Source organism: Ranitomeya variabilis, chromosome 5 (assembly GCF_051348905.1).
Source record: "Ranitomeya variabilis isolate aRanVar5 chromosome 5, aRanVar5.hap1, whole genome shotgun sequence".
NCBI classification, from domain to species: Eukaryota; Metazoa; Chordata; class Amphibia; order Anura; family Dendrobatidae; genus Ranitomeya; species Ranitomeya variabilis.
In genome coordinates, this window is record NC_135236.1 from 350997770 (window position 1) to 351022508 (window position 24739).

At 41.5% G+C, this 24739-nt stretch overlaps 1 protein-coding gene across 2 annotated transcripts in view; it reads left to right on the top strand.

The window, feature by feature from the left end:
* Nucleotides 1-24739, top strand: part of TBC1D22A (TBC1 domain family member 22A) — an 849217-nt gene that overhangs the window by 545886 nt on the left and 278592 nt on the right. For both annotated transcript variants that reach the window (XM_077264859.1, XM_077264857.1), the window contains exon 11: nucleotides 18125-18252. In XM_077264859.1, coding sequence (XP_077120974.1) covers nucleotides 18125-18252 — 128 coding nt within the window. The remainder of the gene's footprint in view (nucleotides 1-18124; nucleotides 18253-24739) is intronic.

Consider the following 24739-nt stretch of genomic DNA (forward strand, 5'->3'; position numbering starts at 1 on the left):
GTCCAACTGGGGGTCTGTATGTGGGGGGACAGGGCAAAAACTGAGGACAAGGATGAATTCTCACCGCCACACAATAAGAGGAAAAAAAGAATGGATCTGCCTGTGGCAATACATTTCTGTCTCCCAAATCATAACATTATGGACATGTAGTTACTTGTTTTAAAAGGTAACTTCAAATCTCAGAGAGACAGAAGAGTCTGTGAATATAAGCTCATGATGACCTTTGACAGTCTTAGTGCAGGAATGAATGTGTCGCATGGATTTATGTCTTTTTACATCAACTAAGGAACTTAGGAATTTGCCCTTCAGACCATGTGGGGTCATCACAACAGAACCAGACCCCAATCGGAGGACAATAAAACATTCCCTATTTAAAGGGAACCTATCACCCCGTTTTTTAAAAATTAGATAAAAATAGTGTGAAATAGGGGCAGAGCTGGGCTTTACATTAGTGCCTTTTTGGTGCCTTTACACCCCCGTTAGGCTGCCGAAATACCTTTGTGAAGTGGCCGTTTTGTCCTGTCACTCAAGTTGGTCAGGTCGGATGGGCGTGGTCACAGCGCTGTTTCTCCCCCAGAATCCTGCTCATCATTACGTTGGTGGCGTAGTGGTGTGCGCATGTCCAAAGAGAAGATCCACTGCCCAGGAGATTCAAAACAGCGCGGTCTTCGCTATTCGCTGTTTACCGGTGGGCGCGGCCATCTTTCCTGTGGCTGTGCGTGCGCAGATGGAGCGCTCTGCTGCCCGGGGCTTCAGGAAAATGGCCGCCGCGATCTCCATCTGCGCACGCGCGGAATCCCGCGGCCATTTTCCTGAAGCCCCGGGCAGCAGAGCGCTCCATCTGCGCACGCGCGGCCACAGGAAAGATGGCCGCGCCCACCGGTAAACGGCGAATAGCGTAGACCGCGCTGTTTTGAATCTCCTGGGCAGTGGATCTTCTCTTTGGACATGTGCACACCACTACGCCACCAACGTAATGATGAGCCTGATCTGGGGGAGAAACAGCGCTGTGACCACGCCCATCCAACCTGACCAACTTGAGTGACAGGACAAAACGGCCACTTCACAAAGGTATTTCGGCAGCCTAACGGGGGTGTAAAGGCACCAAAAAGGCACTAATGTAAAGCCCAGCTCTGCCCCTATTTCACACTATTTTTATCTAATCTTTTAAAAACGGGGTGATAGGTTTCCTTTAAGAACTGGTCCAATATTTATGGACATAACTATTTATCACTCATGGTAATTCTGCTTCATGTCACCTGTCTTATCCATGTTTTTTTTTTTTTTTTTTTTTCTGTGATGTTTTGTGCATAAATATGTGATTCTGGATATTTATGCACAAAACATCACAGAAAAAGAAAGAAAAACAAACAAACAAAACAAAAAAACATGGATGGATCTTTTAGTCTATGCCTGATGAAGAGACCTGTGTAGTCTCGAAAGCTTGCAATTTGCTACCATCTTTCAGTTAGCCATTAAAAGGTATCAACCACTGAGGACTCTCAATTCTAAATATTTTTCTATCTACTGGCTCACACGGCACCAAGATATATATCTTTCCTGTATCAACATATCCCAGTAATTTTAAGATTGTTTTTTTCTTGACAGATTATAACTTTGTTAATGGTAAATTGTGGTTTATATGTTTTGTATTTACATATACAAGTATCAGATATTTGACCAAGCAAAAAATAAATAATTGCAATTTTCAAACTTTGAACGGCTATCCGTTTAATCCAAGAGTCATACAAAGCAAAATAGTTAATAAATAGTGCCAGTTTGTGAGATTTTCTTTTATTTTCCTAGGCTTTTAGAAGATTTAAAAATGTTGCAGCAATTTTTACTTTTTTTCTAAGAAATTTACAAAACTTATATTTTTAGGGACCTATTCAGACTTACCCTGACTTTGGGGTTCCTATATATTGGTAAAACCCTCTAACGTTATACCAGTTTAAAAACGGCACACCTCAACATATTCAAAATTGCTTTCGGACAGTTTATTAACCTTTCAGGTGCTTTTCAGGATTTATTGCAATGTAGCATGACAGAAATGATTTTTTTTTTCTTTTTACTACCTAAATGTTGCTCATTTTTCAGCAGGTCAATATAGTTAGTTGGCCAATATTTGACCACAAATTGCCTTGGCAAGTCTCAAGACCACACAATCGGGATCTCAGGGTGCCAGAGGGGTCAAAGAGGAAACCCCTACAGTCTGTTAATTATCTAGATAGTCACCTTTGACAGAAACATCTAAGGGGTTCAACGGCCGTGGTCAATGACTACACCAATCGTGGCTGATGCAGCAGGGTGTCAGTCATAGTGGAAGATGCTGCATTTTTACTTGTTGGGGGATGCTACTCTCCTATATCCCAGACATAAGGGGTTAAATAGTGATACTCCCCCTTACTTATCTCCTGCTTCTTGTTCTCTTGATGTTAATTGAGTCCCCTGTGGATCCTTCTTTCTCATCAGAAAAGCCTGATAAGCTGAACCCAGTCACTGTTGCTGATGACCATTATTGTGGGGTGTTTTTTTAAAAAACAAAACCAAGAAAAGTAAGCAAATATTCACACTGGACAATGGACAGCTCATTTGATCATATAAAGCTGTGTAATTGGTCACATTATGGTCACATTATACCTTTCGTAAACCTCCAGCTTTGTCTCAACGCTAAATGTTGTAATAAAAATTAGATATTTCTGACTATTTTCTTGTTTTCATTTAGTTTATGTGAATTTAGGTTTATGCGCACTGAGGTCTTTCTGTTTTTTTGTTTTTTTAGAAAACTAATGTTCTAGTGAACAATTTGCAAACCACCTCTATAAATCATATATGAATGTATTTCAGCCTGGTGGTAATTAAAATGAGAACTTCTCTAGTTAGTTTTTTTTTTTGTGAATGTGTAATGCTTTTTATTGCCTTCGTCAATAACTTGTTTATCATGCAAATTATGCAAATCAGATTATTGGCAGTCTGCCAGCTCATAATCATACCAATGTTTGAAATATTAGTTTAAAAGGGTGTATTTCATTGGCATTAAATATTCATGTATGCACTCATAATCCTCCAGATTTGTTTTAAAGTAATGACATGCTTTCATTTTTATTTTTTTTTTCACTTTTTTTTGCAAGGTATCAGTAACAAGCTGAAATAAGTTTTAAAACCAATAGTTTTGTTTGAGTATGGATGGAACTAATGCCGAATGCTCCATGTTAATGTGTTTCTAAAGGAATGACAATTGATCTATGTTAATGTATCTTTATGCAAAAAAGGTCTTATTGTGGACATAGGCATATCTAGAATACTTGCATTAATTTTCCTGCTTGTTTTTTTTTTTATGTAATGGGAATGACTGATATTTAGTAAGTGCGTTATATGTTGCTTGCTTGGTTTTAATATGGCAAGTAATCTCTATCATCTGGCTCTTATTTTTATTCAGTGCAAGTGACTTTTTGTTTCATGCCCATATCTCTTATATAACCATTTCAGTTTTTATTCTAGGGTTCTTTTTAATTTCCAGACTCCAGATATTTACAGTCACTTTAATACACTTGAGTAACACAGAGTAGGAAGGAGATTATAAATTACATGTCTAGTCCAGTCTCTTTGAGATCTTACGTAAATGCATGCATTTTCTACTAAAAACATTTTAGCAATAGAGCTTTATTCAATAGTTCACACTGTTTGTCTTCTACAGCCTCTATGTATCATTGTGTGTGGCCAAATGCAGAATAAATTAACAGTTCAGCATTGATCTGGTCATAAATCCATAAGCCTGATGGAATTGACTCTTAACTCAAGGTGGCTCAGTGGTTAGCACTAGTACTTTGTAGCGCTTGGGTCCTGGGTTCAAATCCCACCAATGACATCATCTGCAAGGAGTGCGTATTTTCTCCCCTTGTTTATGTGGGTTTCCTCCAGGTTCTGTGATTTTCTCCCACACTCCAAAGACATACTGATAGGGAATGTAGATTATGAGCCCCAATGGGGACATTGATGATAATGCCTGTAAAGCGCTGTGGAATATGAGTAAAATAAATCAATGAACTCATTCTGCAGTTTTCTGTGTACAGTGATACAGAGAAGCTGTAGAAGTCAAAATATGGACATTTTGTAATTAAACTCCTCTTTAGTAATTTTTTAATGGAAAATGTATGTCCTAAAAAGTGTCTATATCTTGTAAAGTTATGAATCCTCACAGTTAAGCTAGTGGATAATTTATAATCCAAAGTTATCATTAACTGTAATCCAAACATTTTGTAAAAGTTATTGTAATAATACAGTATAACTGTGAATCCTCATTTGCTGTAAGTGTTAAGGTACCTTCACACGAAGCGACGCTGCAGCGATAGCGACAACGATGCCGATCGCTGCAGCGTCGCTGTTTGATCGCTGGGGAGCTGTCACACAGACCGCTCTCCAGCGACCAACGATGCCGAGGTCCCCGGGTAACCAGGGTAAACATCGGGTTACTAAGCGCGGCCCTGCGCTTGGTAACCCGATGTTTACCCTGGTTACCAGTGTAAAACATCGCTGGTATCGTTGCTTTTGCTTTCAAACACAACGATACACGGCGATCTGACGACCAAATAAAGTTCTGGACTTTATTCAGCGACCAGCGACATCACAGCAGGATCCTGATCGCTGCTGCGTGTCAAACTAAACGATATCGCTATCCAGGACGCTGCAACGTCACGGATCGCTAGCGATATCGTTACAAAGTCGTTTCGTGTGAAGGTACCTTTACTTGTATTCTGCCAGGTTTACCTAGGACAGGAGATGACTAACCTATGTCTGTGCCTATAATCTATTTCACCCACTCAAGACAATGTAGGGGAAATTGGTATGTGGTTTATATACTTCCTGTCTATAGTGAATGGTTAGCAGATGCTGACAGGCATAACTCTTAAAGGGGTTGTCCACCACTCAAACAACCCCTTCTCAATCACCATTTTTTTTAAGTAAAATAATAGGTATATTCAGCTCCGACATGGGTACCTTACCATTGATGTTGGCACCAGGCCTCCCGGGACCTCACACGAGCCCTACAGCGAATCAGCGGCCGCTTCACTCTCACTTCCTTTGGATTAGGCCTCTTTCACACTTCCGTCTTTCAGTTCCCGTGACAATCTGTCGTTTTTTTGAGAATGCGGGATCCTGCAAAATAATTTGCAGGATCCTGCATTTTCCCATAGACTTGAATTAGTGACGGATTGTGACAAGTGGCCATCCTTTTCAGTCGTCTTTCACTGGATCCTGCATAAAAAAAAGGTCTGTCGGGCAGAGAAAACATTCAGAGGAACGTTTTTTTCTGCACGTCGGAAAATCGGTCAGCGACGCATCCTGCGCTGCCCGTCACTGGCTATAATAGTAGCCTATCGGTGCAGGATATGTCGCTGACTGTGAAAAGCAGGAATCCAGCGACAGGTCCCGCCTTTTCAAAGAGAGCATGCGAGGAAGAATTTCCCGTCAGGGAAATTCTCTCTTGCATGCTCTCTTTCTCTTTTTACTATTGATGCTGCCTATGCAGCATCAATAGTAACAAGATATAATGTTAAAAATAATTTTAAAAAATAAAAATCGCAATATTCTCACCTACCGGCGTTCCCGCGCAGCGTCACCGATGGTCCCGGCAGCTAGTGTTACTTCCTAGTAATACATTGCGAAATCTCACTTGAAGTCGCGGTCTCGTGAGACTGCGACTTCTCGCGAGATTTCGCAATGTATTACTAGGAACGCTAGCTGCCAGGAGCATCGCTGCGTGGGAACGTAGGGGAGAATACTGCGATTTTTTTTTTTTTTTTTAACCTGGTTTCTTGCCGTGCTGCAGTCATCCTCATTTCCGGGAGGACCTCAGAATTTTAATTCTGTGTTTCCAGCTGGATGTATTATCCTATAACTTTATAAACACAGGTTGATTAAGACCCTTTGTACACTACATATTTAATATAAATCAATAAAGGAATGATATTCAGTAATCCCCGCATGTTAGCATTTCATTTATAGAAGTCAGAAGCCTCAGTAATCACATTACTTAGGAATTAATATTCGCGCTTCTCAAACTGGCTGCTTGGCAAAAAATAGACAGCTATTTATTCAGATGGAATAACAAGTTTCTGGCTGAAGTAAATTAGGAAAAACTGTTATCAATGGATTTAGAGTTCAGTGTCACAAAGAGATGTTTCCCTCATCCTGAATTTCATGTTAAACTCAGAAGTGTTTGCAGACACAACAGGAAACCTCAGTCCTTTTTATTATCCTTATACACGGGAATCCCGAAGGTCAGAGAGCCACCTTTTAAAATATACTAGTTATATGAGCTCTCATTTTTAGATGGAGCTGTCCTTTTGACATGTAAAAAAAATCAGAATGTCAGAATCTGTTAATTTCCAGGACATTAGGATGAATCTCATCATATCTGGTGGCCATTTCAGAGCAACTTCCCATTGTGTGGAGAACACGTGGGGCACCATTGTATCATAGTTTTATAGTCACAAAACTTTTCTTTTGCTAACTGATTACATATGATAATGTTGAAATAACTACCGTATATACTCGTGTATAAGCCAAGTTTTTCAGCACATTTTTTTGTGCTTAAATCGCCCCCTCGGCTTATACACGAGTCATTGTCCCAGCAGGGGAAGGAGAGCAGTGGGTCACAGGAGGCAGGAGCCTGCAGCTAAATCCTGTGCCCGCTGCTAAAGAGAAATGAATATTCACTGGTCTGGCAATGAATATTCATTTCACTTATAGCGCAAATAGTAACAGCCACATCCACCAGCCTTTGCCTGTTATCACGGGTGCCCGCTCATTAAGGTAATGACTATTCACCTCTCTCTACTCACATAGGCATGGAGAGAGATGAATATTCTTTCCCGTAATGAGCCGGGACACGTGATTGCTCGGCTGCAGGAGCTGCTGGCACCAGAGCAAGATGCTGCGAGGGAGCACAGGGAAGGTAAGTCTGATGTTATTTTTATTTATGCTTTTTTCATAGGGCCAAACATGCAAGGAAAGGGATGAGGAACCATGCATACAAAGATGTGGATGAGGAACCATGCATACAAGGACGGGAATAAGGAGCCATGCATACAAGAATGGGAATAAGGAGCCATGCATACAAGAATGGGGATAAGGAGCCATGCATACAAGAATGGGGATAAGGAACCATGCATACAAGGATGTCGATGAGGAACCATGCATACAAGGATAGGGATAAGGAGCCATGCATACCAGGAAGGGGATGAAGGGACCATGTATACCCAGTTTATACTTGAGTCAATAAGTTTTCCCAGTTTTTTGTGGCAAAATTAGGTGCCTCAGATTATACTTGGGTAGGCTTATACACGAATATATATGGTACATCTTTCCAGCTGTTTCTAAAATATAGACTGATCTTACAGAATTTCCCTTGATTGCCACATAGTGCATTTCACAATTATGCACTGAATTGCCTTTTTAGGCAGCTGAAAATAATTATTGTAACAGATGATTTTGCCATTAAAGGGGTATTCTCAAGTTTGAAAGTAATCCCCGATCCATTTGAAAGGGAGAAAATTCATGATTGCTAGTGTCTGAAGCTTTGGAACCCCATTGATTCTGAAAACTGAGCTTCTGAAGAGACATGTGTGAATGGATCAGTAGTGAATTATGCACACTGTCGCTTCACTCATTCTTAGTCGACCCACCGGAGAAAGCCAAATACTGCCGCACCAGTCTGGGATGGGAGTCCTATCATCGCCCTACAGTGTCCGACCACCCCTCTTCCCAGCCCAGGGTTGGCAGAATCGCACGACTCCTGCTGCTGCCACACTCCTGGTAAGGACATCTGGACTAAAAGACACATCCCCATTCCCTGCCCCCAATTTTTTTTTTTTTTTTTTGGGGGGGAGGCCATCTTATAGTCCAAAAAATACTGAACTTCTGCTTTTGTTTTAAAAATAAAAAATAGAAAAATTACCAGAACTTTGTGCGAACTCAACAGTCACACGAAGTTCTAAGGCAATTTGGAGAAATCAATGTAAATAATCCACAGATTTCCTGTAACTAGTTTGTAGGTTTATGTCTAATATATATATATATATATATATATATATATATATATATATATATATATATATATATATATATATATATATATATATATATATACTGGTACATATGTTTTTGCTTGAATACATGGTTGATGATGAAATGGTATTTACTGTGCTCGCTGAAGATCTCAAGGATTTTGACAATGGAGATGAAAAGCTACTTGAAGGACATTGTGGCATACCGCTCATGACAATGCATGCAAGGGAAGAATGATTTGTCCTCTTAAGTGTAAGAGTGATTCAAGTACTTTGGAATAAACTAACTAGGAAAGAGGTGTTGAAAGGTAGACATAATTAACATTTAAGAGTACCTAAGAGACTTTCACATGCTTTGACATCATTATTTTACAAAGAAAGTCATATTGGAGGGTATAGCATGCAAATAATTAAGTACAAGGTGGTCATAAATCAAGACAATTACCGGTATTTTGTCCCAGTGAAATGTACCACACTATGGATAAGTCTTCAAAGGGCATTGAGATGCATAACCTGCATATGGCTTACAAGAACGTGGCATTACTTGAAATATATGTGGACATGACTACAGTGTCCTTTGCCCCACCAAAGAAACAGAGCATTAAATAATGGGGACAAATTTTAAAGCAAGTGCTAAAAAATGAAGTTGACATCTGCTGTTGTGCCTAGTGGTATATGTGCGGAATTCTTATATCTAATGTGACACGAGGTAAAGAAGTGATAAATCGGTCAGAGAGATAATAATGAAGTTGCTGACATCTGCAAGATGTCTGTGAAAGGGTGAGGACGCTCGTTAATTATCACAGTGGCTGTGTTTGGATACTGAGTGAAAATTCTGTAAAATAGATCTGAAATTACATTAAAGTATTAGATTTAAATAAATAATTGGCGGCTGAATGACAGCCTTCTGTGTATCCCGTACATTGGCGGAAAGCGGATAATCAGTGGCGAGATTACACAGGAAGGAGGAATAGTCTGTAGTGATCATCTCCTGCTGATAAAACACGATTTTATTGAAACTGCAACACAGCCTAGTAAGTGACATATCGCTGGATTCAGGGTCTCTGTCCCTATATCTTGCTGCAGACAGATTAAATAGCAAAAATCTGATATATTTATTTTAATAGTGAGTAAAAAATGTTCCTTACTTTTTAAATGAATGTGTGTGATATGCCCCAGACCCACCGTAAGTTGGACAGTTACATTGCCTTAAATATTTTGCAGTGATATCTGTCTTGTCTTAGTTAAACCTAATTACATTCCTTATTTTGCCATTTGTCTCTTGGGCAATAAATGCTGCACCCCTTTTTAACTGTTTCCTTACAGCTGTATGCTAAGGACAGTACTTAGAACCGTTTATACTATGTCACAATGGTCTGTCCGTATGAGTCAAAGGTTCTCCTTGGAATTAATTCTGCGTCCCCCATAAATAATGATTCTGGGGGAAACCTCTTCATAAAAGGATGGCGCATTCCACAGTTTTTTATCTCTCGTATTCTGTGTGAAATCAGAGACATGTTGGATACAGTATGGATCATTAGGCTTACATGGGTACCAGATTGTGCTTTCTTGCAAATCTGAGCTTGTATAGGACATAATACTATAGTGTACGTCAGCTACATTCATTAAGGCACATTTGCTTTTTAAAGCTGTGGTGCAAATCGCTCTGTCACATTTTTTTTAACACTGTTTTTCTTCTATACAATCACTAGTGATCAAAATGGGATTATTCAGTTTCTAAAAACAAAGCCTTATGGGCCATCTTTACAGTGTACATATATATGATTGGACAATGCAGGGATCTCTAGAATGACCTATTTTACACCTAAGCCTGCAGCAGTGACAAAGGGTCATCCTCTAGGTCTAGAGGAAAGAAGGTTTACTCATAATTAGTGATGAGCGAGTGTACTTGACACTCGGTGACCTCTGAGTATTCGTGACTGCTCGGAGATTTAGTTTTCTTCGTGGCAGCTGAATGATTTCCAGCTATTAGCCAGCTTGATTACATGTGAGGATTCCCTAGCAGCCAGGCAACTCCCACATGTACTCAGCCTGGCTAGTAGCTGTAAATCATTCAGCTGCCATGATGAAAACTAAATCTCTGAGCAGTCATAAATACTTGGAGGACCCCCGAGCAACGAGTAGACTCGCTCATCACTACTCCTAATCACAGATGCGGATTCTTTACTGTAAGAGCAGTAAGACTATGGAACTCTCTGCCGTATGATGTTGTAATGAGTGACTCAATGACGGTCTGGATGGCTTTCTTGAAAAATATAATATTGCAGGTTATGGATACTAGGTTCTGTGATGGAAGTTCCAGGAAACTAGTCTGATTGCCGTATGTTGAGTCTGGAAGGAATTTTTTCCCTGATATGGGTCAATTAACATCTACCTCAAGGGGTTTTTGCCTTCCTCTGATTCAACATATAAGGTTATAGGTAAAACTTGATGGACTTATGTTTATCTTCAGTCTAAAACTATGAAATGCTAGTTTTAATCAATGTGTGCCTTTGTGTTCTTAGTTATCCATGCAAAATATGTATTACTTATTCACAAAGATAAAGGCGTGAAGGTTGGGGCATTTTTGAGCATCACAGTGATGAGCAATCGTAATGAAGCGCCCTAGGTCATGCGTGTCCACCGCCCGCTCTACTCAGAATGCTTCTCAGTGTCATCCGCCTATTCTGATCACGGTGTTCCCCAGCAATCCTGCATCTATCATCTATTCTGTGAATGTATGATGAATGTTCTTGTTGGCTTAACTCTTTGTGCGTTATAGTAGCTCTGTAAAAGTGCAGAATGTTATCCATCCTTACTATCTTACTAAGACACGTGGAACAGTTACAAATCGTCATTTTACTTACGGAATTTCCCTGCTTGATATACAGTTATAATTAGTCTTCTTAGCAGCATTGATATGCATAATTTATCTCTAAAGAAGCTTAGTGGCTTGTTATGGAGGGAAAATATGACTGCAAAATGTTAAAACTGCTGAGAAATGTGTTTAACGGCTCTTGCTTAAGCCTTATACATTTTTATATTAGAGCTATCATTTCCTTTCACTCTTGTATAATGTTATTATCATAAACTGCTGCATAAGTATTTTATGAAAAAAAATATTTTTTGGTTGATAGATGACAATAATTACATTTGCCTGTTCATTCATTATGTGCAAATGCTTATTTCTAGTGAGTTGGAAAATTTAAATTTAGAATTATTGCTATCCAAATTACCTTTATCTGCGAAAGTGCATCTGCTCACAATTACTTATAAGAAGGAAGAATGAATTCATTCAGCTTCTGCCATTGCTTTTCTTGATCAATATAACTGGCGAGCGATGCTCATAATTTATGGGGCCATTATTCATCATTGTTTAAATGCTACTGACTCTCGGATGCTTACCGGGCTTATTAAAGCTTTCAGCTGCAGTCATGATATGTAAATCCAATTATCAGACTTCATTATGACTTTCTTTATATGTTTCAAAGTAGGAGTAATCTGTCCTTCCTGAGAAAGTTATCAAAGCTGCATATGTCCAGGCATTAGGACCAATGTAAGGTTGTCCATAATGGTCTGCTGAATGAACGGTAGACCGCTATCTCCTCTCCTCACCCATACACGTGAGTGCTTGGCTTGGCCAGGTGTTCCTGTGTTTGTATTGGGATGAAAGGTGAATTTCACTGTCAGATCTCTTTGACAGGACCTTGCCACCCCTGAAAATAAAATGATCAGACGAAGACCGCTCTCACATAGTCTGTTGGGGGAGGTTAGGAAGACCCCGTACACAGCAGTTGGGCAGCTGGTCCCACCAAAGATGTCAAGTCCATCTAAATTTTTTTCTAATGTCTATGGAGGCCTTTAAGCTTTGGTACCAAATAAACAACATGCAAAAGGTGTTACTAATATTGTGCTGAATAATGAGAATCAAATCCTAGCCAGCTCCAAAACCAATTATGACATTCCTGTGTTTAGAGAAGAATAGGTTTATTTTTTTTTTTCACATCTGTGGTTAAAAAAATAGAAATCTCCGGAATGTAATATTTCTAAATACTGTATAATGGCAGAGATGTATTACCGTATTTTTCTGACCATAAGAAGCACTTTTTTTCCTCCAAATTTGGGAGGAAAGTGTGGGTGCGTCTTATGGTAGGGATGTAGCATGTGGGGAGGGGGGCAGCACCGAGTGGGATCGCAATGATATCCCACTTCAGGAGGCAGAAAAATGTCCCCACTGCCAGGAATCAGCTGCTGTGGAAACCATGTGGTCCCGATGATTAAGTGCAGCGAATATTCATTAGCTACTGCCCGCCCACCTATCAGCTGAGAGGTGAGCCGGGAGCAGCAAATGAATACTGCACTTAAGCAGCAACACACATGGATTCCTCAGTGCTGATTCCTGCAGCAGCTGGGGAGATCCATGTGTCTGGGGGAGGAGGAGGCAGCAGCAGCAGGGTCTGGGGGAGAGGAGGTCACTGGTACCTTCCTGGGCTGGAGCTGAGTGCTGTGCAGGAGGACCTGTGATGATGTCAGAAGTGAGCGGGCTGGAGCATCACATGGCAGCACAGAGCCCTCCCTCTTCTTGACATCATCACAGGTCCTTCAGACTCCAACACTAGAATCTGCTGGCTTCCATTACCTGTGCTATGGAAAGGCAATAAGAGGGAGGGCTCTGTGTGTGCAGCCATGGGATGCTTTTACCTCACCACAGGCTGGCTGGCTGCCACAATTAAGAGGTTAGTCTTTCCAAAACACAATATAGCTCTCTGCCACTCCTTTAGTGAACTATAACTCCCAGCATGTCATAGGATCTGCAGGACATGCTGGGAGTTACAGTTCTCCCATGGGATTTTAAAGCAGCACTCCAGTGTTATTTTGCAGTGCTGGAGTGGTGCTTTCAATATAAGCCCTGTGCCCCCATTCTTATACTCACCCTCCAGCGTCTTCATATTGTACTTCACAGACACCACACTGGTCCCGCAGCTTCCAACATAATAACATACTATTATATATAATAACACCACATATAATAGTATGTTATTAAATATTTTACCACATTTTTTTGCTTCAAATATTTTTTTCCTTATTTTCCACCTCTAAAACCTGGGTGCGCCTTATAGTCCGGTGCGTCTTAGGGTATGTGCACACGTCCGGATTTCTTGCAGAAATTTCCTGAAGAAAACCGGAAATTTTCTGCAAGAAATCCGCATATTTTTTTTGCGTTTTTTTTTTTTCGTTTTTTTTTGCGTTTTTTTTTTGCATTCTGCAAGCGTAATTAGCTTGCAGAATGCTAAAGTTTTCCAAGCGATCTGTAGAATTGCTTGGAAAACTGACTGACAGGTTGGTCACACTTGTCAAACATACTGTTTGACAAGTGTGACCAACTTTTTACTTTAGATGCAGCCTATGCAGCATCAATAGTAAAAGATAGAATGTTTAAAAATAATAAAAAAAATAAAAAAATGCTTATACTCACCCAGACGATCTCCTCAGCGGCGTCCGTTCCTCTTCCTATAGCTGGTGTGTGCGCGCAGGACCTTCCATGACGTCGCGGTCATGTGAGTGGTCACGTGAGCGGTCACATGACCGCTCACGACCAATCACAAGACAGTGACGTCATCACAGGTCCTTCACCGCACACCAGCTATGAGAACCGAAGCGGCAGCGGTGAGGCGGGAACACTGCGGGGGACATCGAAGGTGAGTATAGGACTATTTTTTATTTTAATTCTTTTATAATCTGCTTACTTCCCGCATGGTGGGCACAGCCCCGTGCGGGAAGTAAGCAGATCAATGGACTCCTAGGTGTGCGGAATCCCCACAATTCCGCATTTTTAATGAACATGTTGCTTTTTTTTCCGCGATGCGATTTTTTTGCGGAAAAAATCGCAACATTTGCACAAAAAATGCGGAATACACTGTAAATAATAGGAGGCATAGGTTAGCGTTTTTTTCGCGTTTTTATCACGTTTTTATAGCGAAAAAACGCGAAAAAAACGCTAAAAATCCTGAACGTGTACACATGGCCTTTTAGTCCGAAAAATACGGTAAGTGTCTGATAAGATGCATATGCAAATTGCCTCTTCTGAGAAAAAGAGGACTTATCTATGATAAGATGCATAACTTTTGAATCAGCAGAGATGTCAGAAACTGCAAGAAATGTATGAAAATGTTTCATGTAGCAGTATATTTCCAGCACATCTCAGTCTTTAGGTTAGTCACATTTTTTTTACCTGTGTCACTTCTAGGCTGCTTTGGAACACATCTTTAAATTATCTACTTCTCACATTTGACCCATATAAAGAAGTTGTCTTATGAAAAGTAGTGTTTAAAACTCCATAGACCATTTACAACAATTTTAAGTGAATTGTTATAGTGTTATATTGACCCATGCTGTTTTTCCAGTAATTGCAGCTTAGGTCCACCTTCAATGGTGGTGGCACATGCTCCATAGCTTCCCTGCTCATGCGTAGTGATCTGACAATGAAGTTACCAATACTATGTGCTAATGATTACAGCATGGAAAGAATATGTAACAAGAGAGAATGGAGATGAATGAATGGATAGCTATGACATTAGCTATTAGTGGGAATGGTAAGGCAGTGTGAAAGACTGGTTTTTCGAGATCTAAGGAAGAAGAAAGGAGATGAGCAGTGAGCAGAATCTGACTATTATTCACTCCTTGAAAATTCTGTTGTTTCCTGATATCTGGGTAAAGTGTCTGCCTGCACACTGAAGGAGGAAAAAAAACTAAATTGCAGAGAAGGGAGAAAAAAAGTGAAAATTACACTTGAAGAATGTTTTTCTTGCATTGATGTGTCTGAAATAACTGTAACAACCCTGCTGGTATCGCTGCATGGATTCCCATCCCCCATCTGCTATACACACAAACTCACTCACTTCTCTGGACTTCTCTCTGCTGCCGGTTCCATGCTGTGTGCGTTATGTCTGCTGCTTGCTCTGTGCAAGCTCTGTCTGTGTGCATAGGGGGGCGGTGCTGGCAATTCCAGTTTCTTTTGGGACTGTGTGCACCTTGCTAAGGTGTCCCCGGCCAATTGCCATGAGGCTTCCTGTAGTTAAGACTTCCCCACCCAATGGTTGGGGCCTGTGCAACTAACTCCCTCAGTCAGTTCCTAGCTGCTGAGGTGACAGGTCCTGTCTTTCGGACTCATGTGTCTGCCACCCAGTGGGCCGTTGTACCCTGACCTGTGTCTTGTGTCTGCCACCCAGTGGGGTGTTGTACCCTGGCTTGTGTCCTTGTATCTGTGTGTTGTCCCATTCCTGACTCTGTCTTAGTCTGTTCCTGTGTCCGTTTATATCCCTGTCTTGGTTTGCTTTCTCTGCTGTGCGTAATTTGTGTCTTGCTTTGCTCTGTTCCCGACTCAGCACTCTGTATCTAGCTTTGCTCTGCTCTTGGCTCTGCACTCTATAGCTTCACGCTGCTCTTGGCTCTTCACTTTGTAGCTTTACTCTGCGGCTCCGCTCTGCCCTTGCTCTGCGGCTCCGTGCTACCCTGCTCCACTCCTTGCGGTGCTACCCTGCTCCACTCCTTGTGGTTTTACCTTGCTCTGCTTTTGGCTCCACCGCCTTCGTTTCTGTTCTTGGCTCCACCTCCTCATCTTGGCTCCGCCTCCTGTGTTTCTGTTCTTGGCTCCGCCTCCTGCGTTTCTGTTCTTGGCTCCGCCTCCTGCGTTTCTGCTATTGTCTCCGCCTCCTACTCTTGACTCTACCTCCTGTGCTTCTGCTTTGCATCCGCTTTTGCGGTCTTTCTCTACCTCCATCCTCCATTCCTCTTGTCTGAACAGGTCCCATATACCAGCCGTGCCTGCCTGTATACCGGTCCTGTCAGTGTACCAGTTCAGTCCTCCTGGCCTGCCGTGCCCGCCTGTCTGCCAGCCGTGCCGGCCTGCCTTCCAGTATCTCTGCCATGTTCTGTCCCCCGGTGGGATCAGCAGCCACAGCCAGACACCACCCTGGAGTAGCGCCTGGTAGCTTCCTGCCGCACAAGCCTGACCTCACCATCAGAAGCTCCAGCGAACACCAAGGAAGCTACTTAGTTACGCCCCTTCCAGGGAAGTCTGGTCTGTGGCACAGTGGGGCCATCCAGTCTGGGCGTGAGCGTGACAATAACGTGCATTACTGCAGAGATTCATTATTATTTTTTAAATTCTTTGGATAACCCATTTAAAACAGAGTAACGTCTAGGTGACTGTAATCTGCTCAGACATGCAGTTAAGTGCGCTCTTTTAAAATAGATTATGGCCGTGTTTGGTAGCAAGTGATATGTGAAGAAATATATCTTCATCCAGGTTGTACTCGGCAAAGGGATCTGTTACTTCTTCCTCTTCTGTCAGTCTGACAACTTTTTAGCAGTATTGTTTTCAGGTAGTATACAATATTAGATATTTATCCTAAGTAACATGTCTGCTGGTAACACAGTGTTTGTGTATTATTTGCTATTAGACACAAGTGCTTCTCACAAAATTAGAATCCTATATTATTTCAAAACACTCTTTTTCGGGTATTACTTTGTATCTCCGTTCATACTGCACCCACACACACAAATAATGCACCATTTGAAAGGTAATCTTGCCCCCTTCAGCAAGAAAATAGCCAAACAAACCACACATCCATGATGTTATCAAAAATACATTTTAAACATTAATTTTCATAAAACTGCAGTAAGGAAAAATGACCTGCAGGTGGCACCACACTGCCCCAAAGCACAATACAACAAGACTGAAACAAATCCTACTATTTGCCTTGGGGGCTTTGCAGCTTGCCGAACTCCTTGCCCAGCCGATTTCAGGCAGGCACATATAAAATAAAATGAAAAAATGAAAAAAAAAAAAAAAAATCCAACCGTAGGGGGAAAACAAATACCAATTATTATACAATGGTGTAAATTCACTCAGCTATGGGGTCAATTCTCCTTCATCATTTTTACTGTCAAAGTGGCACTGCTGTACACGGAGCTGCTCCGTTCACATACATAGGGCTGTGCTGCACTTCCCTACACTGCAGATAGATGGCAGTGCTGCTGTGGAGGGGAAAAAATGCTGCTGCCCCTGTTCTTTTACAAGGTTCTGACAATCAGACCCCTACTGATCAGTAAGTAAAATACCATTATGTTTAATGTTGGGGGATCTCCTTTAGGCTGGAGTCACACACAACGTATAAAAATCAGTCCGTTTTACACGGACGATAATCGCAGAAATGTTCTCTGATCAGTGATCCATATGTCATCCGTGTGCAGTGAGAGGATACAATTTTATTTCTGTTAATGTTGATGATTTTTCGGATTAAAAGATGCACTTTTTTTCCCCTCCAAATTGCAGAAGAAAATGGGGGTGCGTCTTATAATCCGAAGTGAGCTTGCTGTGTGGCAGTGGTGGAGCAGGGTCACAGGAGGAAGGTTCAGGAAGTCGGGGTGCATCTTATGGTCTGGTGCGTCGTATAATCCGCAAACTGCAGTGTATATATATGTATATATATATATATATATATATATATATATATATATATATATATATATATATATATCTATATATATATCTATATATATATATCTATATATATATCTATATCTATATATATATCTATATCTATATATATATCTATATCTATATATATATCTATATCTATATATATCTATATCTATATATATCTATATCTATATATATATATATATATATATATATATATATATATCTATATATATATATATATATATATATATATATATATATATATATATCTATATATATATATCTCTATATCTATATATATATATATATATCTCTATATCTATATATATATATATATATCCATGCATAAAGTTTTAACAATGCAGAACTAATGGCCATTTTATTAACCCAAGCTGACTGTGTATGTTTTTTACTCCTTTATTGTATTACACATAGATATTTGCATTGATGTAAGAGAAATGCTATTGTGTCTGGCTTTGCTCTGCGGCTCGCAGGGTGATTATATTATTAGCGTGCGATAATGTGAAGCATCTGAAGATGTAACAGGTGGTTTTACTCTTGCTTGCAGACCAAGTACACAGACACTTACATCAGTATGAGGTTGAATACCTGCAGTTTGCTTTCCGTTGGATGAATAATCTTCTGATGAGAGAGGTTCCCCTGCGGTGCACCATCAGGCTGTGGGATACGTACCAGGTGAGTCCCAACAGCAGGCAACACTTGGATTTACTGACGGGTGTATGAGCACCTGCTTCATATATTCACACGCATGCCTGAAACAGCCTATGGACTTCAATACCATCATAGACAGATCCCGGGAATATTGTGGAGTCTGAACGTGAAGTTGTAATTCTATCGTTGCCTTTTTCTGACCTGGTGATGTGCATATATATATATATATATATATATATATATATATATATATATATATATATATATATATATATATATATATATATATATATATATTCCACCTTGTGAGCCTATTCCATACCACATACTGTGTACCTACCTCATATCCCATATTACAGAAGTATTCTGCCTTGGAAGAAATGTTCTAAGGGAGAAACAGCCAGCGGACCCTCAGTAATGTATATGGTGTGTATTACAGACTGGTAGAAACGCAATGTGTCACTGTTTGTTGTTTGTGCTCGCAGTCTTACTAAGTGTATGAACTTCTAGTAAGGACAGATTCCCGCTCTTATAGGGCCCACCATAAGAAGGCTGGCCAAAATACAGACGTGTATAATTCCTAGTGTCCTGATTAGCTCGTGTACATTATTCTGTATAGACTGTACTGTATAGACATTACATTATATTTATAGAGCAGAAATTAATTATCCTCTGTAATCTCTGTGTACAGTGTTTTCTTTGTATTTTTTCCCAAGTTCCTCTGTGCTTTTAGCTTATATCTTGTACCGTTTTAAATGAATAGAACCAGCTAACTCTCTAAGGAGCAATTTGTAGAAATACACTGGACAAACAAGATAACATAGCTTGCTAAATCGCATAGTAAACACAATGTGTCCCAAGGAAATGATTATCAAATTGAATCTGCTATTCACTGTGGTATACGTCTAATTTCACAGATAATCATTGAACTTGTCCTAGAACCTGCACTGACTAAGCGCATGCCATCTCGCTGTTGTTCGTCAAGACTCCCATTTATTTTCTGCTATGGTTACATTTTACCCAATTTTATCTTTGGCTATTTAAAATGTAACTAATACTGTTCTGTTCTGAATTGATTACGTAACACACTGATATTTTAGGGAAGAAAAAAGCCGATAAACTGTAGTGGGGATGGAAGAGAGAATGTTCTAGAACACTTATACTGAAGGCAGTTTGTGCAAAAAGAGAAGACAGTGGAAGGAAATACTGTGAAACAGAGAGAAAAATACATCTTGTAGCAGGTGGAAGAAATTTGTTAAAGGAAATGCAAATCGTCAGTGCCTAAGCCTTGCTGTAAATCTCTTATTACAGTACATAGAGGTATCTCAGCAGTCGCACTGATGCTGAATATGTGAGCCCCAAACACCGTTATCTTTCTTAACATACCTTTTTTCCATTATATGACCGGGCCAAATTGGCGAAATCTGACCAGTGTCACTTTATGTGGTAATAACTCTGGAATGCACATTACCCATTGATTTGGAGGTGTTTTTTTCATGACACATTATACTTTATGCTAATGGTGAATTTAGTTTGATATGTTTTGTGTTTATTTATAAAAAATATCAGAAATTTGACAAAAATGTAAAACAATTAGCAATTTTCAAACTTTGAATCAATATACCATTAATCCAGATAGTCATTTGATAGAAAAACATTAATAAATAACATTTCCCTCACGTACGATTTACATCAGCACCATTTGTAAAATGCTATTTTATTTTGTTAGCCTTTTAGGAGGTTTCTTTTTCCAAGGAAATTTACAAAAAAAAATTTTTAAGCGACCTATCCAGGTTTGAAGTGACTTTGGGGGTCCTATATATCGGAAACCCCCAAAAGTGATACCATTTTAAAAACATCACCCCTCGACATATTGAAAACTGTCAGGTAGTTTATTAACCCTTTAGGTGATTTTCAGGAATTAATGCAAAGTGATGTGACAATAATGAAAAAGTGTATTTTTACCACCTAAATGTTGCTAACTACTGAACAGGTCACTATAGCTGACAGACTTTAAGGCCGTTATTTTGCCGTGAATTGCCATGGCAAACATCAGGACCACACAATCATGATCTCAGGGTGCTGATAAGGTTAAAGATGGAGCACCACACTCTGTTAACCATTCATATGATGTAGTCATTATTGAAAGCAGCTTCTAAGGGGTTAAATGACCATGGTTGGTGCCAACACTGATCGTGGCTGATGCAGCAAGTTGTCAGCTGGAGTGTACAGCCAACAACTGCTGGATTGTCATCAGTCGGTGGATGCTAGTCTCTTATATCTCAGGTCACTAAAAAGACGTATTGACGGTCATCAAGTGATTAAAAACAGCAGGAATACAGACGAATCGTTTTGCATGGTAATGTGCTTCCTCTGATATCTCATCTAAAAATATGAATATGGTAGGCTTGTATAAGGCAATGGGCATTTCTTACAGCCGTGTCTGTTAGGTGAAAGAGTGTTCAAACCTGGTTTTAGGGCTTACTTATTCAGCATAATTTCTTATTTTGTAATACTTTTTACTTAATGTAATAGATGGATGCAATCATGGGCGGACATACCGCCTGTTCAACCTGTGCGGCTGCACAGGGGCCCGGAGGCTCCAGGGGGCCCCTGCAGGCAGTGCCGGCATTAGGGGCAGGCAGCTGCCTAGTTCCCCGCTCCCCCAGGGGCCCCCAGCTAGCGGCACATCACGCAGCTGCTATGGGGCCCCTTTGAGGCAGGGGGGCCCGCCTGCGGCCAGCGACAACTCCCCCGCCGCATTAAACTATACCGGCGTCTGCCGGTACAGTTCAAAGCAATGATGGAGGAGAGAGCGTCACCTGTTATGACCCCAATGGCGAGGGTCTCAGAGGAACGTGGAAGTCTGCAGAATACAAAAATCCAGCTCATAGGGCAGTGGTAGCTGGGTTGACCATATATCTACTCCTAACGCCAACACTAGAAGTAGCCGGGGATCATTCCTACGTTGATTCTAGATGACACGCTCCAGCCGGAGAATCTAGCTACCCCTAGTAGAGGAAAACAAAAGACCTTTCTTGCCTCCAGAGAAGGGGACCCCAAAGCTGGATAGAAGCCCCCCACAAATAATAACGGTGAGGTAAGAGGAAATGACAAACACAGAAATGAACCAGGTTTAGCACAGAGAGGCCCGCTTACTGATAGCAGAATAAAGAAAGGTAACTTATATGGTCAACAAAAACCCTATCAAAATCCACACTGGAAATTCAAGAACCCCCGAACCGTCTAACGGTCCAAGGGGAGAACACCAGCCCCCTAGAGCTTCCAGCAAAGGTCAGGATATATATTTGGAACAAGCTGGACAAAAATACAAAACCAAAAACAAAATAGCAAAAAGCAAAAAGCGGACTTAGCTGATATAACTGGAACCAGGATCAGTAGACAAGAGCACAGCAGACTAGCTCTGATAACTACGTTGCCAGGCATTGAACTGAAGGTCCAGGGAGCTTAAATAGCAACACCCTTAACTAACGACCCAGGTGCGGATAAAAGGAATGACAGAAAAACCAGAGTCAAAAAACTAGTAACCACTAGAGGGAGCAAAAAGTAAATTCACAACAGTACCCCCCCCCCTTAGTGAGGGGTCACCGAACCCTCACCACGACCACCAGGGCGATCAGGATGAGCGGCATGAAAGGCACGAACTAAATCGGCCGCATGAACATCAGAGGCGACCACCCAGGAATTATCCTCCTGACCATAGCCCTTCCACTTGACCAGGTACTGAAGCCTCCGCCTGGAGAGGCGAGAATCCAAGATCTTCTCCACCACGTACTCCAACTCGCCCTCAACCAACACCGGAGCAGGAGGCTCAGCAGAAGGAACTATAGGCACAATGTACCGCCGCAACAAGGACCTATGAAATACATTGTGAATAGCAAACGACACAGGAAGATCCAGACGAAAAGATACAGGATTAAGGATTTCCAATATCTTGTAAGGCCCAATAAAACGAGGTTTAAATTTGGGAGAGGAGACCTTCATAGGAACAAAGCGGGAAGAAAGCCATACCAAATCCCCAACGCGTAGTCGGGGACCCACACCGCGGCGGCGGTTGGCAAAGCGCTGAGCCCTCTCCTGTGACAACTTCAAGTTGTCCACCACATGATTCCAGATCCGCTGCAACCTATCCACCACAGAATCCACCCCAGGACAGTCAGAAGGCTCCACATGACCCGAAGAAAAGCGAGGATGGAAACCAGAGTTGCAGAAAAAAGGCGAAACCAAGGTGGCGGAACTAGCCCGATTATTAAGGGCAAACTCCGCCAACGGCAAGAATGTCACCCAATCGTCCTGATCAGCAGAGACAAAACACCTCAAATAAGCCTCCAAAGTCTGATTGGTTCGCTCCGTCTGTCCATTAGTCTGAGGATGGAAAGCAGACGAAAACGACAAATCAATGCCCATCCTACTACAAAAGGATCGCCAGAATCTGGAAACGAACTGGGATCCTCTGTCTGACACAATATTCTCAGGGATGCCGTGCAAACGAACCACGTTCTGGAAAAACACAGGAACCAGATCGGAAGAGGAAGGCAGCTTAGGCAAAGGAACCAAATGGACCATCTTTGAGAAGCGATCACATATCACCCAGATAACGGACATGCCCTGGGATAGCGGAAGATCAGAAATGAAATCCATGGAGATATGTGTCCAAGGTCTCTTCGGGACAGGCAAGGGCAAGAGCAAACCGCTGGCACGAGAACAGCAAGGCTTAGCTCGAGCACAAGTCCCACAGGACTGCACAAATGACCGCACATCCCTTGACAAGGAAGGCCACCAAAAGGACCTGGCCACCAGATCTCTGGTGCCAAAAATTCCCGGGTGACCTGCCAACACCGAGGAATGAACCTCGGAAATGACTCTGCTGGTCCACTTATCCGGGACAAACAGTCTGTCAGGTGGACAAGACTCAGGCCTATCAGCCTGAAATCTCTGCAACACACGTCGCAGATCCGGAGAAATAGCTGACAAGATAACTCCATCTTTAAGAATACCAACAGGATCAGCGACTCCAGGAGCATCAGGCACAAAGCTCCTAGAAAGAGCATCGGCCTTCACATTCTTTGAACCTGGTAAATACGAGACAACAAAATCAAAGCGGGAGAAAAACAATGACCAGCGGGCCTGTCTCGGATTAAGGCGTTTAGCAGACTCGAGATACATCAGATTTTTGTGATCAGTCAAGACCACCACACGATGCTTAGCACCCTCGAGCCAATGACGCCACTCCTCAAATGCCCATTTCATGGCCAACAACTCCCGATTGCCCACATCATAATTTCGCTCGGCAGGCGAAAACTTCCTAGAGAAAAAGGCACAAGGTTTCATAACAGAGCAACCAGGGCCTCTCTGCGACAAAACGGCCCCTGCTCCAATCTCTGAAGCATCCACCTCAACCTGAAAGGGAAGTGAGACATCGGGCTGGCACAAAACAGGCGCCGAAGTAAACCGGCGTTTCAACTCCTGGAAAGCCTCCACGGCAGCAGGAGCCCAGTTAGCTACATCGGAGCCCTTCTTGGTCATATCCGTCAAAGGTTTCACAATGCTAGAAAAATTAGCGATAAAACGACGGTAGAAGTTAGCGAAACCCAAGAACTTCTGTAGACTCTTAACTGACGAGGGCTGAGTCCAATCAAGAATAGCTCGGACCTTGACTGGGTCCATCTCCACAGCAGAAGGGGAAAAAATGAACCCCAAAAAGGGAACCTTCTGTACACCAAAGAGACACTTTGAGCCCTTGACAAACAAAGAATTTTCACGCAAAATTTTAAAGACCAACCTGACCTGCTCCACATGCGAATCCCAATTATCAGAAAAAAACAAAATATCATCCAGATAAACAATCAAAAATTTATCCAGATACTTCCGGAAAATGTCATGCATAAAGGACTGAAAAACTGAAGGCGCATTGGAGAGCCCAAAAGGCATCACCAAGTACTCAAAATGACCTTCGGGCGTATTGAATGCGGTTTTCCATTCATCACCTTGCTTAATGCGCACAAGGTTGTACGCACCACGAAGATCTATCTTGGTGAACCACTTGGCACCTTTAATCCGGGCAAACAAGTCAGACAACAGCGGTAAAGGATACTGAAATTTGACAGTGATCTTATTTAAAAGCCAATAATCAATACAAGGTCTCAAAGATCCGTCCTTTTTTGCCACAAAAAAGAATCCCGCACCAAGAGGGGAAGAAGACGGACGAATATGTCCTTTCTCTAGAGACTCCTTGATATATGAACGCATAGCGGTATGTTCAGGTACCGACAGATTAAACAGTCTTCCCTTAGGAAATTTACTGCCTGGGATCAAATCTATAGCACAGTCACAGTCCCTATGAGGAGGCAGTGCACTGGACTCAGACTCACTGAAGACATCCTGATAATCAGACAAATACTCCGGAACTTCCGAAGGCGTAGAAGAAGCAATAGACACAGGCAGGGAATCCCCATGAATACCACGACAGCCCCAACTTGAGACTGACATA